Source organism: Mytilus californianus, unplaced genomic scaffold (assembly GCF_021869535.1).
Source record: "Mytilus californianus isolate M0D057914Y unplaced genomic scaffold, xbMytCali1.0.p SCAF_3, whole genome shotgun sequence".
Classification (NCBI taxonomy): domain Eukaryota; kingdom Metazoa; phylum Mollusca; class Bivalvia; order Mytilida; family Mytilidae; genus Mytilus; species Mytilus californianus.
Window position 1 is genome coordinate 130,999,803 of NW_026262679.1, and position 19,115 is coordinate 131,018,917.

At 33.4% G+C, this 19,115-nt stretch overlaps 1 protein-coding gene across 1 annotated transcript in view; it reads right to left on the minus strand.

The window, feature by feature from the left end:
- Positions 1-19,115, minus strand: part of LOC127736245 (scavenger receptor cysteine-rich type 1 protein M160-like) — a 325,222-nt gene that overhangs the window by 166,379 nt on the left and 139,728 nt on the right. Inside the window, exons 5-6 of the mRNA XM_052246842.1 lie at positions 5,684-5,804; positions 5,222-5,394 (exon numbers count right to left, since the gene is read on the minus strand). Coding sequence (XP_052102802.1) covers positions 5,222-5,394; positions 5,684-5,804 — 294 coding nt within the window. The remainder of the gene's footprint in view (positions 1-5,221; positions 5,395-5,683; positions 5,805-19,115) is intronic.

A 19,115-nucleotide genomic window follows, 5' to 3' on the forward strand; every position in this document is an offset into this window, starting at 1 on the left:
TTTTGTGAATGAAAGGGAAAGTAAATCCTTACGCGGTGCACTCGCGCATATCAATTGCGTACTGACCCAATAATTTTTTTATCACGACCAGTCCACTGATACTGACATTATCAGCGAGTACACATCAAAGGAAAAATGTACAAATTACCGATAAATCATAATATCATACCTCACAATGAACATGTGTTCTCTTTTTATAGTTGATGTGACTACAAATTCAGGGTAAACTACTTTCAACATTAGCGTTGCCGTTGGATTGTACAAATTTCACACTATCACATTTCTATGTTCAGTGAAACATTAACTCTAGGTCATATCAATGCTTTTGCATGAAATTTGTATATTTCTATCAGAACTTTTGATTTTTCAACCCTGTATACCACTATTCCCCATGCGAAATTGGAAAATCGTCTAAAAGAAATTATCCACAATGCTTATCAGTATAAAAATGGTAGCATAATAAAGGCAACAGTAGTATACCGCTATAGGTTTATTACTTTGGGATACCATATGGCATATCTTGTTAATAGCTAATAAGAAGGTAAAACATGATACACAGAGGAACAAGTGATCAGTATGCCTGAGTTTTTTATTTAAAAAATTATTTGTTGAATTTGGAGGTAGACTTTTTCAACAAATTGTCGGCATTCCTATGGAAATGAACTAGGCGCCTCTCCTTGTCGACCTCTTCTTATTTTCATATGAGTCGGAGTTCCTCCAGACACTTGTCAAACACATGAAGATCAAAGAAGCCAGATCATTTAATTTTGAATTCAGATATTTCGATGATGTTCTTTCCATTAACAATCCAAACTTTTCTGATTGGGTTCCAATAATATATCCTACAGAACTAGAAATAAATGAAACAACAGACACGGCTTCCTCTGCCTAATTTCTAGACTTATATCTCGAATGACGAATGTGACGTAAGCGGTCGTCTCAGTATCAGAATCTATGACAAACGAGACGATTTTAATGTTGAAATTATCAATTTCCCCCACCTTAGTAGCAATATACAAACTTCACCTGCATATGTGATATACATTTCCCAACTCATTCGGTATTCAAGAGCTTGCATCATATGGAATGTAATGCGACTGTCATACAAGTGAGAGGTTTAGCTAGCTATAAAACCAGGTTTAATCTACCATTTTCTACATAAGAAAATGCCTGTACCAAGTCAGGAATATGACAATTGTTATCCATTCGTTTGATGCGGTTGAGTTTTTGATTTTGCCATTTGATTACGGACTTTCCGTTTTGAATTTTCCTTGGAGTTCGGTATTTTGTTGTTTTACTTTCTGTTACTCAGACTTTAAAACGTCACCAGTGTCCGAGCAGAAGTTGATGAACCGAGGATGTGTCGAAGAATGTCTCGTCCTTTTTTTAAAACATTTCCTCGGAAGATACCAAGACTTTGGTGATAAATATTCTGTATCAACTTCACAAGAAATACATGATGTTGTTGAAGTATAGATTCTAGGTACTAACGTTGTTTATCATCTTAATTTCGTGTTACAGTTGTTCTTTTATTTTTCTTTGTAAATTAATAACCTTTCCTGCTTCGTCCATGTTTGATAAAGGAGAGGACAAAGATACCAAAGGGGCATTTAAACTCATAAGTCGAAAATAAACAGACAACGCCATAGCTAAAAAAGGAAAAAACCAACAGACAAACAGACAAACAATAGTACACAAAACAGTAACTGCTCTACATGTGGTACCCGTCATATTGCTCATGTTAGTAAAGAACCGGTAATAAGTCTAATTCGGTAGGTCACATTCAGGACAAAAAGGGCGCTTTTGTAGTTACGACATTAGAAACATATCCGCTACCATTAGCTTTGAAACAGTTATCCATAACGGTCAACCAACTCTTGATGGCGTACGTAATATTTACGAAGGGGTGAACTTCACCTCTTGGAACTTTTGGTTTGATAGCTTTCTTGTGAGCAGCAACCCTGTATCAAGGAAATCATTATAGGAAATACAAGCCCTGGATTATCGTTTCAAGTGGATGATATATACTCCGTAAGCAGGCGCTGCTGGAAAGTTGGTACAAAGAAATGGAAAGTTCACAATTGGGAAGCTTAAATCATTACTTTTGGCGTAAAGCTTTGTTTTCAACCGACCCTCATTGTCAATTTCTAGATGTTAGTCAAGATATGAGGCAGACTTAAAAGTATCTGTTGTATCCTTTATCTCAAGTTCGATGGGATAGATGCGTTCAACATAATCTTCTTTTCTTCATTCCTAAGAAATTCCTGTATGAAATCAGCCTCATATGCATAAAGGAACAAGACGGTAAGAAATGGGGCACAGTAGGTTCGCATAGGAATGCCCATTGTTTGTTGAAACACACGTCCCCCAAACGTAACAAATATGGTGTCAATCAGTTTAGCTAGCTATAAAACTAGGTTTAATCCACCATTTTCTACATAAGGAAATGCCTGTACAAAGCCAGGAATATGACAGTCGTTTATGCATTTGTTTGATGTGTTTGAGCTTTTGACTTTTCCATTTAATAAGGGACTTTCCAATTTGAATTTTCCTTAAATAGAAAATGAAAGGATATGGAGTAAATCACTAAATGTACATGGGACAAAATCGCACACAATACATAGAAAACATAGAAAATCATCAATGAACAGGGCTTTTATTCCTGTTCTTCATCTTGACAGTTGATGTAGGGTCTTCAACAATGAACGAATCATTCATACCCTACAACAAGGTCAAGACGGCCCCTAGCGTCGACTTAAGCGGTACTATTGATAAAAATATGCCTTGAAGTTACACATGTCGGGAGCGGTCAATGAATTACATAATTTATAATTACGGGCGAGTTTTTTGAACATATATTTGTCATACATTGCACAACAAAAGATCAATAATTTTGAAACAACAAATGATAGACAATACATTTAAAACTAAACAACAAATGATAGACAACACGGGGCACATCGAAATATATGTAAGAAAACCGAGCAGTTTAAAAAAGTGTGAAAGGGCAATATACAAAATAGATGACCAGACCAGTATTTTGAAGAAATTTAACCAAACATGAAATTTTAAAGGTGTATTAATATGAGAAATTCTCACATGAACAAGCACACCATACCTGTAAATATTATATTATTTAAAGTCCGGTATTTTTGTTATTTTACTTTTCACATCATAATGAGTATGTGTACTAAGTTTCAAGTTGATCCAGATGATGTCAAAACTACATGGAAAACTATTTTAACCATAAACGTTTTCCATATACTGGACGGATGAATAGACTGATGAAATAACAAAAAAAAAACCAGAATACCCCATAGTATCGTTGCCGGGGGAAATATAAATCCTTAATTTGAAAGTATGCCAGCAAATATTTTTGTCAGAAAAAAACATCACAGGGTGTCACCAGCTCATGGTTGTGGTCAAAATCATATGGCATATTCTTTATATAATGATCTACCTATTGAGGAAAAAATTATAATAAGAATATAAATTGTACTTACGTTTCATCAGAATCATGATTTTATCTCATGTAGATGGATAAATCGTTATTATAAAGTATAAACATTTTTCTTTCCTTTTTCTTTCCGGTCATTGCACATTAATTAAAATACACATATTGTGCTTTATCACAAATACAGTTCCAATCAACTCAACGACGAAAAAAAAATTAATAAAAGAAATACTCAGGACCTATGAAAGTAAAATATCTTGTTTACTATATAAACTTTAATCATCAATTTTATTATGTACGGATATGAAAACAAGTGACTTGTTTATATCAAAAATATTCTAGACAGCTGTGGATTGTCAAGCATATGGCATATGCAATTTGCTGATAAATGGATATCAAAAAGTGTTGAACAAAAATTGCAAGATAAATATAAACAGTCATGTTTGTAAAAATATAGATGCTTCACCAAAAGGGTTGTGTTAAAGAATCTTTAAGACAGAAATTAAGTTTGAGAAATATTTTATCAAATAACCATTTGTATACATTGTGCAAGTTTAGATGTGGTAGTCACCGATTGCCACTTGAGACGGGAAGATGACAGGGTCTTGCAAGAGTCGATAGAGTATGCCATCTTTGTGACTCAACTGACATTGGTGACGAATGCCACTACATTATGACTTGCGAAGCACTTAAAACAGATAGAACAAATTTGTTATCTAATAATTTTGGAAAAATCCAAAAACATAAAAATTTAATGTTTTATTCAATTCTACAAATACTGTACAATTAGAAAAACTGTGTAAATCTATTAAAACTATTAATTTGAAAGTATGTCCTCCAAGTTAAACTTACATGTAGTACTTCACGCATGCATGTAGTTAGTCTATTTATGTATATATATATATATATATATCATTTAGACGAGTTGTATATATTATATATATATATATATATATATATGTACCATCTCTGTAACTTTGTATTTAGTTTATGCGAATAAAAGATTCAGTCATTCGAAAGTCAATATACGGTTTTTAATAATAAACAGCTGTCTCTTATAAGACACATGGAATTACGAAAAACGATATCCCCAGGGTTCATATGCTAATATTTACAATCCTTGATCGCTTGCAACGGGGTAGTATTTTGGGTAAACCCTTTTTTCATTTCGATAATAACAGGGAGCTGAGTACAGTCAACTTTGTTCTTTAGCTTTATATACAATTATTAAGATGCCTAGCCTAAGGCATGCTAGGTTTTCAATAAGAAATTAGTTTGAAGCATATAATAAGCATGTTCGTATCTTAACAAATCTACAGTAGCCATACTTTAAGGAGAACAGAAAGTTATGACTTCAGGAGTTCTGCTAATGAATATGACTTTGGAATCGCAAAACGGTCAAGTCATGCATATCAGAATTCGCACTTTCAACGAAAATATAATGAGCAAATGAAATTATGATTGTTTTATTACAACCGATCATTGTCTCCTTATATAAACAAAAACCACTTTGTAAATGTTATGCGCTAAAAGCGCCTTTCTAAGTTTACCTGCATCAGGAATACTGAAAGCCAAAAATGTGAAAGCCAAGGATGTTTTAAAACCGAAACATGTACAGAGCTATAAGAACAGAAAGGATAAAAAAAGAAGCCAAATCCATCGTTAACATAGTACATAGTGACTTGTTGAGCCTACGGGGGGATTGCTAATATTTTTAACTCACTATTCATAACTTACTATCATTATTAACAAGAAAGGCATACACACCTTGTGTTTCAGAGCAACTAAATCCAGCAACATTGCAATGACTGCAAGTATGTTTTCCCCATTCGTCATGTGAACAATTGATTAATTTAGTTTCCCCTCCATTGCATCTCAAATTGTCCAACCATATCCGTAAAGTATCAGTTTTTCCTGATGTTTCAAGAATATCCCCTTTTCTGATAAAAAAGATTAATATTGATATACTTTTGGATCAGTTTATATGTTGAATTCTGATTAAGTCTACCGGATATGTCAAATGTAGTTAATATTTACACATACATTCTGATTATATACGTCTGATAACAATACATAGAATCGTAAATGAAATTGTGCCAAAGTCAACTAAATTTACTTTGTAACAGGGATAATCGTATATTCGACAAAATGGTAATCATGCATATATTTATCTCTTTAAACAATATTTGGACAATTTGAAAAAAATCATGTAAGTTAAGTGTGCATCACCTGTAACCAAGCTGCTTGCAAGCCACTGTAGCCTCGATTTCGCCAAAATTGTCTCTACAAACTGTTCCCCATTCGCTGTTGTACAATATCTCTAGTTTTCCTGAAGAATTTCGCACGTCTCCTAAAAGATAATAAATCATTAATACTCATGTAGAAAATGTAGAAAATATTATGAAAAGCCATTTGTGTTAATCATTGGATTTAAAGAAGATGTGGGTTATAAGATATTAAAAATTCGTAAGGGTTCCGCGGAACCTAGTGTCTCGCATTCATTTGCTGTTAGTCGCAGGCTCAACAAAAATGGGGAAAAAATTATTAAAAATTTTCCTCTAGATACTATCTTTTAATTGTAAGAAGCTTCTGTCCAAGTTTGGTCAAAATCCAGGATGGTTTATGAATCTAATAAATATTTTAAAAACTTTAACTGCAGACTGTTGGTAATGTTAACTGGCAGAAAAAACTAAGTCCATTTATAAGTAAAATAGGGAAAAACAGGAAATAAATTTTTACAAAATTTCCTTCTAGATACTATCTTTTGATCATAAACAAGCTTCTGTCCAAGTTTGGTCAACTGGATAGTTTAAGAAAGTTATTAAAATTTTTAAAACTTTAACCACAGAGTGAATGGTATGTTAACTGGCAGAAAAACTAAGTCCATTTGTAAGTAAAATACGGATAAACAGGATTTGTTTTTACAAAATTTACTTCTAGATACTATCTTTTGATCATAAACAAGCTTCTGTCCAAGTTTGGTAGAAATCCAGGATAGTTTAAGAAAGTTATTTAAATTTATTAACTTTAACCACAGAGTGAATGTAATGTTAACTGGCAGAAAAAACTAAGTCCATTTATAAGTAAAATACGAATAAACAGGATTTCTTTTTACAAAATTTACTTCAGGATACTATCTTATGATCATAAAAAAGCTTCTGTCCAAGTAAGGTAGAAATCCAGGATATTTTAAGAAAGTTATTAAAATTTTTAAAACTTTAACCACAGAGTGAGTGTAATGTTAACTGGCCGAAAAACTTGTCAATTTATAAGTAAAAAATTGAAAACAACACGTTTAATAATTTCATGCGTCCGAAGCACTTTTCTCGATTTACCTTTATCAGGAACGCTCAAAGCCAAACATTTGACATCCGAGGGATGTATAAGTACCGAAACAGTTGAAGAGCTACATAAAATACGGATAAACAGGATTTTGTTTTTACAAAATTTACTTCTGGATACTATCTCATGATCATAAACAAGCTTCTGTCCAAGTTTGGTAGAAATCCAGGATATTTTAAGAAAGTTATTAAAATTTTTAAAACTTTAACCACAGAGTGAATGTAATGTTAACTGGCAGAAAAACTAAGTCCATTTATAAGTAATATACGAAAAAACAGGAAATAATTTTTTACAAAATTTCCTTCTAGATACTATCTTTTGATCATAAACAAGCTTCTGTCCAAGTTCGGTAGAAATCCAGGATAGTTTAAGAAAGTTATTAAAATTTATAAACTTTAACCACAGAGTGAATGTAATGTTAACTGGCAGAAAAAACTAAGTCCATTTATAAGTAAAATACGAATAAACAGGATTTCTTTTTACAAAATTTACTTCAGGATACTATCTTATGATCGTAAAAAAGCTTCTGTCCAAGTTCGGTAGAAATCCAGGATATTTTAAGAAAGTTATTAAAATTTTTAAAACTTTAACCACAGAGTGAGTGTAATGTTAACTGGCCGAAAAACTTGTCAATTTATAAGTAAAAAATTGAAAACAACACGTTTAATAATTTCATGCGTCCGAAGCGCTTTACTCGATTTACCTTCATCAGGAACGCTCAATGCCAAACATTTGAAATCCGAGGGATGTATAAGTACCGAAACAGTTGAAGAGCTACATAAAATACGGATAAACAGGATTTTGTTTTTACAAAATTTACTTCTGGATACTATCTCATGATCATAAACAAGCTTCTGTCCAAGTTTGGTACAAATCCAGCGTAGTTTAAGAAAGTTATTAAAATTTTTAAAACTTTAACCACAGAGGGAATGTAATGTTAACTGGCAGAAAAACTAAGTCCATTTATAAGTAATATACGAAAAAACAGGAAATAAATTTTTACAAAATTTCCTTCTAGATACTATCTTTTGATCATAAACAAGCTTCTGTCCAAGTTTGGTAGAAATCCAGGATAGTTTAAGAAAGTTATTAAAATTTATTAACTTTAACCACAGAGTGAATGTAATGTTAACTGGCAGAAAAAACTAAGTCCATTTATAAGTAAAATACGAATAAACAGGATTTCTTTTTACAAAATTTACTTCAGGATACTATCTTATGATCATAAAAAAGCTTCTGTCCAAGTTAGGTAGAAATCCAGGATATTTTAAGAAAGTTATTAAAATTTTTAAAACTTTAACCACAGAGTGAGTGTAATGTTAACTGGCCGAAAAACTTGTCAATTTATAAGTAAAAAATTGAAAACAACACGTTTAATAATTTCATGCGTCCGAAGCGCTTTTCTCGATTTACCTTCATCAGGAACGCTCAAAGCCAAACATTTGACATCCGAGGGATGTATAAGTACCGAAACAGTTGAAGAGCTACATAAAATACGGATAAACAGGATTTTGTTTTTACAAAATTTACTTCTGGATACTATCTCATGATCATAAACAAGCTTCTGTCCAAGTTTGGTAGAAATCCAGGATATTTTAAGAAAGTTATTAAAATTTTTAAAACTTTAACCACAGAGTGAATGTAATGGTAACTGGCAGAAAAACTAAGTCCATTTATAAGTAATATACGAAAAAACAGGAAATAATTTTTTACAATATTTCCTTCTAGATACTATCTTTTGATCATAAACAAGCTTCTGTCCAAGTTTGGTAGAAATCCAGGATATTTTAAGAAAGTTATTAAAATTTATAAACTTTAACCACAGAGTGAATGTAATGTTAACTGGCAGAAAAAACTAAGTCCATTTATAAGTAAAATACGAATAAACAGGATTTCTTTTTACAAAATTTACTTCAGGATACTATCTTATGATCGTAAAAAAGCTTCTGTCCAAGTTCGGTAGAAATCCAGGATATTTTAAGAAAGTTATTAAAATTTTTAAAACTTTAACCACAGAGTGAGTGTAATGTTAACTGGCCGAAAAACTTGTCAATTTATAAGTAAAAAATTGAAAACAACACGTTTAATAATTTCATGCGTCCGAAGCGCTTTTCTCGATTTACCTTCATCAGGAACGCTCAATGCCAAACATTTGAAATCCGAGGGATGTATAAGTACCGAAACAGTTGAAGAGCTACATAAAATACGGATAAACAGGATTTTGTTTTTACAAAATTTACTTCTGCATACTCTCTCATGATCATAAACAAGCTTCTGTCCAAGTTTGGTAGAAATCCAGGATAGTTTAAGAAAGTTATTAAAATTTCAAAAACGTTAACCACAGAGCGAATATTTGTGGACGCCGCCGCCGCCGCCGCCGACGACGACGACGGAATGTAGGATCGCTTTGTCTCGCTTTTGCGACAAAAGTCGCAGGCTCGACAAAAATGAGTCAGTAATGTAATAGTACAAAAATCCACAAAGTGTTTTCAGCCGACAAACTTTTTTGTTATATACATTGATCAAAACAAAATGTCCTTCTCTATATCGCCTCTAGTCTGGAAAAATGTTTTTAACAGAGAGTACCAAGGATCTACCATCAACATCAAATCCTTGCAAGGACAAAACCATTAACCATTGTCAAGATTTGTACTTCCATATATGCACAATTTCCAAATCTGGTTTTCCGTGTTTTGAGGATTTTAAGTCAAGCATTAAAAAAGAAGCTACGATCTAAAAAAAACCTTGCATCTGATTACTAATACGAATGATGACAATTCAATTATTATAGATGAAAGTATACTACGTTCCTCCTTACATTGTACCCCTTACAGTAGAGAAATAATCTATTTGAAAAAATTATGCATGCAATCCAAAATCGATTGCATTTCGTACCTGATGCTTATGTAAAAAACAGAATGCAGAGACAATTTATGTCAATGCAAGTTATAAAAATATTATAAATATCGTACTTAAAATGCTTTTTTTTTCGGAATTACAAAAATAAGAATTAGGAAATAAATAAGCCTAAGGTAAACAGTGGATAAGATAAGTGTGTTATAACGACATGATGAGTTAATTATGCGTAAAAGAAGACTATACAAACTTGTGTAAATTCGGTCTATTTTGTGCAAGTTAATTATTATCCGGTCGTTGCAAAATCGTATAGTGCATTTTCGAGAGTCTCATTTTTAACAATGAATACTCAAATTTGCATTGATGTTTTAAATCAATAGTCTTTTGGTGTGTATGCTCTCAAAAGTTTTATATCTTTTGCTTTAAAACATTTTGATCGCGAGCGTACCTGATGGAGGTTATTCATGGAACACGGAAAACGTGGTGTGCACACAGAAATAATGCAGATTTGAAGTTGTTGTCTCATTTTTCATAAAATCAAACTGGCGATCATTTTCAAAATGGCCACCAATGTATCTCATTTTTGAATCAGACACATTTTAAAGCTTCCAATTTACTTTCCTGAATTCTAAGCCACTAGCAGCTAAAAAGTTACAAAACGAATGTTATTTTAGTTTCAATTTTTAACACAAGGCACATTTTTCTGAAATTGCGAATAAAATTATCCCTAGACTTGTTCTGACTAGATCTAGGATTAAAAGTGATCATTGTCCATTTTTGATCTTGACATTAGAATTCGGATGGTTGTAATAATAACAAAGCTAATGAGTTCTGAATATCTTGTAAAGCTAGTTATTTGTTTGAAGGTCCATGCTGTTTTATAGTTCAAAGAACTTAGTTCCAAGATGTGTGTTTTATGGCCTTTAAACATTAAACTTCCGATATTTGATGTTTGGTTTCACAATAATGCTGTTTTTGTGACCCTAAAGGTATACTTTCTGTTCTCTGCGAATATTCCGTTCAGTAACACAACGACTCTTGATCGAAGGGATTGAGTTTCCATCTCTCTTTAATGCATACATTTTATTTTTGGAAGTAGTTTATAATAAGATTTTCATTTATTTTAATACTAAAGGTCTTCGTGCAATTTCTTTTTGCAGTCTGCTGCTTTAAAAAACTTGTAGGTCAATAAGTGGGGGATTTAGTTAGCTGTAAAACCATGTTTTACCCACCATTTTCTTCGGAAAATGTCTGTACTAAGTCAAGAATATGATGGTTGTTTTTCGCTCGATCCGTTTATTGATACATGTAACGTTTGATTTTGTCAGTTTTTATGGACTTCCCCCCTTTTTCAATGTGCTTTGGGGTACGGTATTTTTAATATACGTTTTTGTAAATATAGCTGATTAACAATAAACTCATCATAGATACCAGGATTGAAATTTTGTACCTCAGACGCGCTTTTCGTCTACAAAAGACTCGTCCTCTGAAACCACTTGGCCAAATTGAACCAAACTTGGCCTTAATCATCCTTAGGGTTTCTAGTTTAAAAAAAATGTATCCAAAGACCCCGCCCACAAACCAAGATAGCCACCATGGCTAAAAATAGAACATGGGGAAAAAGGGGGGGGGGGGGGGGGGGGTAAAATGTAGTTTATGGTTTATATCTCTGAAACTAAAGCATTTAGAGCAAATATGACAGGGTAAAAATTTTCAGACGAATCAGACTTCCCGTTTTTGGGATGCTGCCCCTGAATAATTCTAATGATTATTTTTCAGTTTTTGGTTATTATCTTGAATATTATAATAGAAAGATATAAACTGTAGCAGCAAAAATGTTTAGCCAAGTGAGATCTACAAATAAGTCAAATGACCAAAATTGTCAATTGACCCCTTAAGGAGTTATTGCCTTTAAAAGTCATTTCTGCAATTAAGTGAATTTTTTTAATCTTTTACAAAAATCTTTCTCCTCTTAATCTACTTGGCCAAATGAATTTTTATCTCGTAATTACGCGATAGTTTTCTCGTAATTACGCGATAATTATCTCGTAATTACGAGATAACAAAAATGATTATCTCGTAATTACGTGATAGTTATCTCGTTATTACGCGATAATTATCTCGTAATTACGCGATCTCGTAATTACGAGATAAAAATCTTATATCGTAATTACGCGATAATTATCTCGTAATTACGAGATAAAAAAATGATTATCTCGTAATTACGCGATAATTATCGCGTAATTACGAGATAATTCTCGCGTAATTACGAGATAGTTTTCTCGTAATTACGAGATAAAAATATTTTTTTTATGACCCTAATAGGCTTTCGTAAATTCATTCATAAAAAGTAGGATTTATAATTTTGTTTCCCAAAAAGGAGTTATTTCAAAGATATGGTGAGTAAATATTTGCTTATAATATGTACCTGTTGATACAACTTGTCCTTGTAACAAGTATATAATAGACATGGTTTATATACACAATTGAAAATAAATAGTACATAGAGGGAGTTGATTGCAATGTATATGATAATTCATTCAGTATTGAAGTGGTCATTACACTGGCCTGACCACGCAAAAATATACTGGGTAGTTATATACAAAAAGTCTCACACATAGTAGAAAAGGCTTCATTGTTCGTATTTTGTTTAAAAGATTTGAACAAAAATTCCATTTCAGGTTTTATCATATTCAAAATCCTCGATTTAGTTATCCCTTTCTTTTGATATTTTGCAATGTTTCTAGTTTTCCAAATAACCCATTTCGAGTAAAGAAGTACCGTATCTAGAATTTAAAATAAGATGTATCTGCATTTATGACACCCAGAATGATACTCAGTTCCGATTTTTGTAATTTTCCGATACTCAATTTTGAACAAAATTCCCATATTTTCTCAAAAATTTCCCGCCAAACTTCTTATTTAAATTGTCCCAAATATCTCCCCATGGTAGTTCCTTCCCAAAATGTAAATTCCACTTAAACTGACTATTTGGAGTTGTATTATTTTCTCAAAAGTATATAATATCTTTAAGGCACAATTTTTTGGCATCAACGACAACTCCATTTTTTCTTAATTGGCAAGAATTTATTATTTTCATAGGTCTATCAGAATTACTTTGCACAATAGTGTCGGTTTTTAAAAGGTCAATTTGTTCAGACGTTAACGAAGCTTTAATGCGGCTATATTGTGCTATCCAAATCTTTTTATCTTTTAGCTTGTTAAAAATTTCGAGAGAAGTTTTAAAGGATTTTTTATTTAGGTCCCATATATCTTTTATTTTTTTTCCACTGGAGGCAAAATTTGCATAATATAAAGCATGACCCTTGAACTTGAATTTACAATTGCCTAATATATTTTCTTCTATAAGGTCCTCTTTCGTTACGGATTTTTGAGTTTTCTGCAAGTCAGTCCAAGAAGTCAAAAGTTTTTTTTATAATATTTAGACATTTTTATTTGCCCAAATCCTCTAAAGTCCGAACAAGAACATATAAAAAGTCTGGGCCCGTATGCATAAAACATCTTAACTTCAGTGTTCCTTAAACTTAGATTTCACTAAGAATTCCCTTGGTTAAGTAAAATTCTTAATTCGTATGCATAAACTTACTTAAGTCTTCACTTAATAAAGGAATACTTAAATCGGAACCTTTCTCTAATTACCGTATGATATATATTAGCTCATCACATGTACTCATCCGAATACAAATCAAATCAAATATTTTATTGTCGTATAAACTTTACAGTTTGTGACCAACATGTATTAACACAATAAACATATATACATACATTTCAAACAAACACAATAAAAACAGCATCACAATTTATAAAAACAAACAAGCTGTTAAGAGTCCCCTGCCCTCAGTTCTAATGACTTTTTCAAGAAGGATCCTAACTTATTTGTTTGTAAAGGCGTTGATGGATTTAGTAAATAATGAATTTTTTCTTCTTCATTTAAATTATTAAAGTTATTATTTTCAGTACATATGTGTTCAAAAAAGGCATTTCTTATTGTTTAATTATAATCACAATAGAGTAAAAAATCTTTCTCATCCTCTAGTATTTTACATTTATGACAAAGTCGTTCCTCTCTTGGGATTTTAAAATATCTCGCCTTTTCAATTAAGAGGGAGTGATCACTTAGTCTAAATTTAGTGATCAATCTCCTTATCTGAAAATTAGATATATTTAGATAAGATTCTAGTTTGCAATCCTTTTTAAGTTTTTTATATAGATAAACTTTACTTTTATCATCAATGTTTTCAAATTTAGGTCCAAGAGTTGGGGTTAAATTGATATTGGTATGTAAAACAATTCAATAGTACGTAACATAGTACAATGTTGAAACAGATGAAAAAATGGCGCATAAGAGAAAAGGTTGACGTTTTGATGGATGAGCATGGGAAGAAAAAACAATATTTGTAATCCAAAATTTTCCCCTACTTAATCTTTAATTCAGATTTCATGGATGTAATATTTTCTGGAGACAACAATATGTTTTAAACTCTAACAAAACATGATAAAGGTTTCAATGGCGCATTGTAGCATTGTAAGCATGTGCTTATAAATAATTTTATAATTTTTTTTCTTTAATAAAAATTTTACTATAACCACCGTCTCCCCTTCCAGACCCTCTGCTTACATTTTCTTTTGGGGTTTTAAAAATCTATTTCGATTTGAAATAAACATTTTTATCACTTACCTTTTACAACAACAAAAAAGGGGGCTAGGATCAATTTTCCACGAATCCATATAAAAACTAGGGCATTTTTCAAAAGTCCTACAATCTTTACTAAAACACATTATTAGATTCATATGTTTACGGTAAGGTATTATCAACATCTTAGCGTACTTAGCAATATTTTCGTTAACAGCAGTATATCACTGAATATATAAGGAAATATGAAAAATCATTTAATACGGTTTAAGTATCATAAATACGTTATATAAACTTCGAATTCCATGGGGTAGCAGTGGCGGATCCAGAAATTTTCATAAGGGATTGGGGCCACTGACTGCCATAAGAGGGGGCCGCTCCAGTGATTCCCTAAACAATCAACCAAATTGTTTCAACAAAATGGAGGTTCATGCCCCCTGAAATCAGCCTCTTGGTAGGTCTTAAATCTTTAGAATAAAACTAAATAATTGAAAATTCAAATGATGCTCCCCCCGACACACACACACAGAAAACAGGGTATTGCATGCCCGAAGTTTCTCATCTCTTCCTTCCTTCATACTGTTTACTAACGGTTACAATTGATACCACGCGGTGTATTATAACAATTCAACGTTCAAATTTATTTGTGTACACATGCACGTAAAGAGTAAACACATACGGTATACACAACAACGAGATTGAGAAATAAGGGTAGAATGAAGTTATATAACTACCCTCTGTTATCTCTTGATTTGTTGATTATACGTGATTTTAAGAAAATTACAATCATCGTTAATATTTAGCAATAAACAAACGAAATATTACTGATATAATTATTAATAAATTAAATGGTAGCTAATCTAATAATGTTCTGCAAAAAAGCATACTTTCGACTGATTTTTAACTATTTTTGAAAATTTAAGGTAGCTCTATAGGTACCTTAGACTTAAGTATATTCTTAGGCGTTTTCTTAGTTTAAGGGGTTTTATGCATATCACTTAAGTTTTGTGGGCGTGACTTAAAATAACTAAGATTTTACTAAGGAAATACTTAGTTTAAGATTTTTTATGCATACCACTTAGGTAAAAAGGGCGGAGTTTCCTTAACTTAAGTGTTTACTAAGGAAAATCTTAACTTAAGTAGCTTTATGCATACGGCCCCTGTATCATATTTTTCGTCTAGTGACGTTAACCAGTATTTACCTGTTGCATTTCATTTATGTGTTTCCGAGTTTACAATACTGTACATACTTTTCACCTGTTTTGATTTTATAAAGTCCCTTAAGTTTATGAACAGATATATCATGTTATGGAGGGGGATTTATCAAGTTTCAACATTTTAACGGCCTTAGTAATTTCATCAAAAGTTATTTCCATTTCACTAGACTCAAGCTGGCAGCCACTTTTAGCAGCCAATCAAGATAGCAGCCACATTTTTCCAGCAGCCAATTTTGATGATATGTCTAAAAACCTCAAATCTACAACAGACTCGAACGTTCCAAAAATCTCAAAATCTAAGTTAAATGTAATTTAAGAGCGGAATTCGACAATTTCACGACTTGTAGTGATTCTCAAAGGATTTTTTAGTTTTAAATACCAATAATGATAGCAGCCACTTCTTTTTCGAAATTCTAGCTACCAATACGATAAATGTATTAATTTTTAAACGTCTAAATGACCACAGATGTTCAGCCTTAGAAGTGAACGTTGAACAAACCAACACAAATGACGTCAGTAACTGAAAGCACTCACTAGCTTGCTTTCTAAATCCGGCATATTGGTGTTAATGTGTATAGAAATATCTAGTTTCTACATAACTAATATATGTGCAGTTAGTCGCCGGTTCGATATTCTATACCCAACTAGCTGTGAGCAGTCGGTTCAATATTCAAACTTATTTTGAAAATCATAAATATTGAGAGTTAAAAGGAGTGAAAAAGTACGTAGGAAATCGTTTTATGACCCCTTCAAGCTGTCGTAAATTCTCGTTGTCCTCGAATATAATCCCTTATGTAAGTTGCATAATTGTCTTTATGTAAAATATAGTTTTTATCAATTAAACAACATTAAAGATGTATTTTATATACAATATTTCTTAAAATAATAGAAATATAACCTAAACGCTAGAAACATTTAAAAAATATCAATAGAAATATTTATGGAAAGCCCCCACCTGTCCCAAAAAATGTATGGTAAAAACCTACAAAATTTGAACCCCAACAATTTCCGAATGGGCCTAACTCCCAAAAATTCATTTCAGTGTGGCCTTCCCCAAGTTATTACCTTTCATTTGAGCCATGTCCGGTGGCGAACTTTACCGTACAACGCTAGCGAGGCTTACCGAAAGAATATAGAGTGTATACATATTTTTTTCCTTAACAGCAACTTTGAACCCCAACAATTTCCGAATGGGCCTAACTCCCAAAAATTCATTTCAGTGTGGCCTTCCCCAAGTTATTACCTTTCATTTGAGCCATGTCCGGTGGCGAACTTTACCGTACAGCGCTGGCGAGGCTTACCGAAAGAATATAGAGTGTATACATATTTTTTTCCTTAACAGCAACTTTGAACCCCAACAATTTCCGAATGGGCCTAACTCCCAAAAATTCATTTCAGTGTGGCCTTCCCCAAGTTATTACCTTTCATTTGAGCCATGTCCGGTGGCGAACTTTACCGTACAGCGCTAGCGAGGCTTACCGAAAGAATATAGAGTGTATACATATTTTTTTCCTTAACAGCAACTTTGAACCCCAACAATTTCCGAATGGGCCTAACTCCCAAAAATTCATTTCAGTGTGGCCTTCCCCAAGTTATTACCTTTCATTTGAGCCATGTCCGGTGGCGAACTTTACCGTACAACGCTAGCGAGGCTTACCGAAAGAATATAGAGTGTATACATATTTTTTTCCTTAACAGCAACTTTGAACCCCAACAATTTCCGAATGGGCCTAACTCCCAAAAATTCATTTCAGTGTGGCCTTCCCCAAGTTATTACCTTTCATTTGAGCCATGTCCGGTGGCGAACTTTACCGTACAGCGCTGGCGAGGCTTACCGAAAGAATATAGAGTGTATACATATTTTTTTCCTTAACAGCAACTTTGAACCCCAACAATTTCCGAATGGGCCTAACTCCCAAAAATTCATTTCAGTGTGGCCTTCCCCAAGTTATTACCTTTCATTTGAGCCATGTCCGGTGGCGAACTTTACCGTACAGCGCTAGCGAGGCTTACCGAAAGAATATAGAGTGTATACATATTTTTTTCCTTAACAGCAACTTTGAACCCCAACAATTTCCGAATGGGCCTAACTCCCAAAAATTCATTTCAGTGTGGCCTTCCCCAAGTTATTACCTTTCATTTGAGCCATGTCCGGTGGCGAACTTTACCGTACAACGCTAGCGAGGCTTACCGAAAGAATATAGAGTGTATACATATTTTTTTCCTTAACAGCAACTTTGAACCCCAACAATTTCCGAATGGGCCTAACTCCCAAAAATTCATTTCAGTGTGGCCTTCCCCAAGTTATTACCTTTCATTTGAGCCATGTCCGGTGGCGAACTTTACCGTACAGCGCTGGCGAGGCTTACCGAAAGAATATAGAGTGTATACATATTTTTTTCCTTAACAGCAACTTTGAACCCCAACAATTTCCGAATGGGCCTAACTCCCAAAAATTCATTTCAGTGTGGCCTTCCCCAAGTTATTACCTTTCATTTGAGCCATGTCCGGTGGCGAACTTTACCGTACAGCGCTAGCGAGGCTTACCGAAAGAATATAGAGTGTATACATATTTTTTTCCTTAACAGCAACTTTGAACCCCAACAATTTCCGAATGGGCCTAACTCCCAAAAATTCATTTCAGTGTGGCCTTCCCCAAGTTATTACCTTTCATTTGAGCCATGTCCGGTGGCGAACTTTACCGTACAACGCTAGCGAGGCTTACCGAAAGAATATAGAGTGTATACATATTTTTTTCCTTAACAGCAACTTTGAACCCCAACAATTTCCGAATGGGCCTAACTCCCAAAAATTCATTTCAGTGTGGCCTTCCCCAAGTTATTACCTTTCATTTGAGCCATGTCCGGTGGCGAACTTTACCGTACAGCGCTGGCGAGGCTTACCGAAAGAATATAGAGTGTATACATATTTTTTTCCTTAACAGCAACTTTGAACCCCAACAATTTCCGAATGGGCCTAACTCCCAAAAATTCATTTCAGTGTGGCCTTCCCCAAGTTATTACCTTTCATTTGAGCCATGTCCGGTGGCGAACTTTACCGTACAGCGCTAGCGAGGCTTACCGAAAGAATATAGAGTGTATACATATTTTTTTCCTTAACAGCAACTTTGAACCCCAACAATTTCCGAATGGGCCTAACTCCCAAAAATTCATTTCAGTGTGGCCTTCCCCAAGTTATTACCTTTCATTTGAGCCATGTCCGGTGGCGAACTTTACCGTACAACGCTAGCGAGGCTTACCGAAAGAATATAGAGTGTATACATATTTTTTTCCTTAACAGCAACTTTGAACCCCAACAATTTCCGAATGGGCCTAACTCCCAAAAATTCATTTCAGTGTGGCCTTCCCCAAGTTATTACCTTTCATTTGAGCCATGTCCGGTGGCGAACTTTACCGTACAGCGCTGGCGAGGCTTACCGAAAGAATATAGAGTGTATACATATTTTTTTCCTTAACAGCAACTTTGAACCCCAACAATTTCCGAATGGGCCTAACTCCCAAAAATTCATTTCAGTGTGGCCTTCCCCAAGTTATTACCTTTCATTTGAGCCATGTCCGGTGGCGAACTTTAC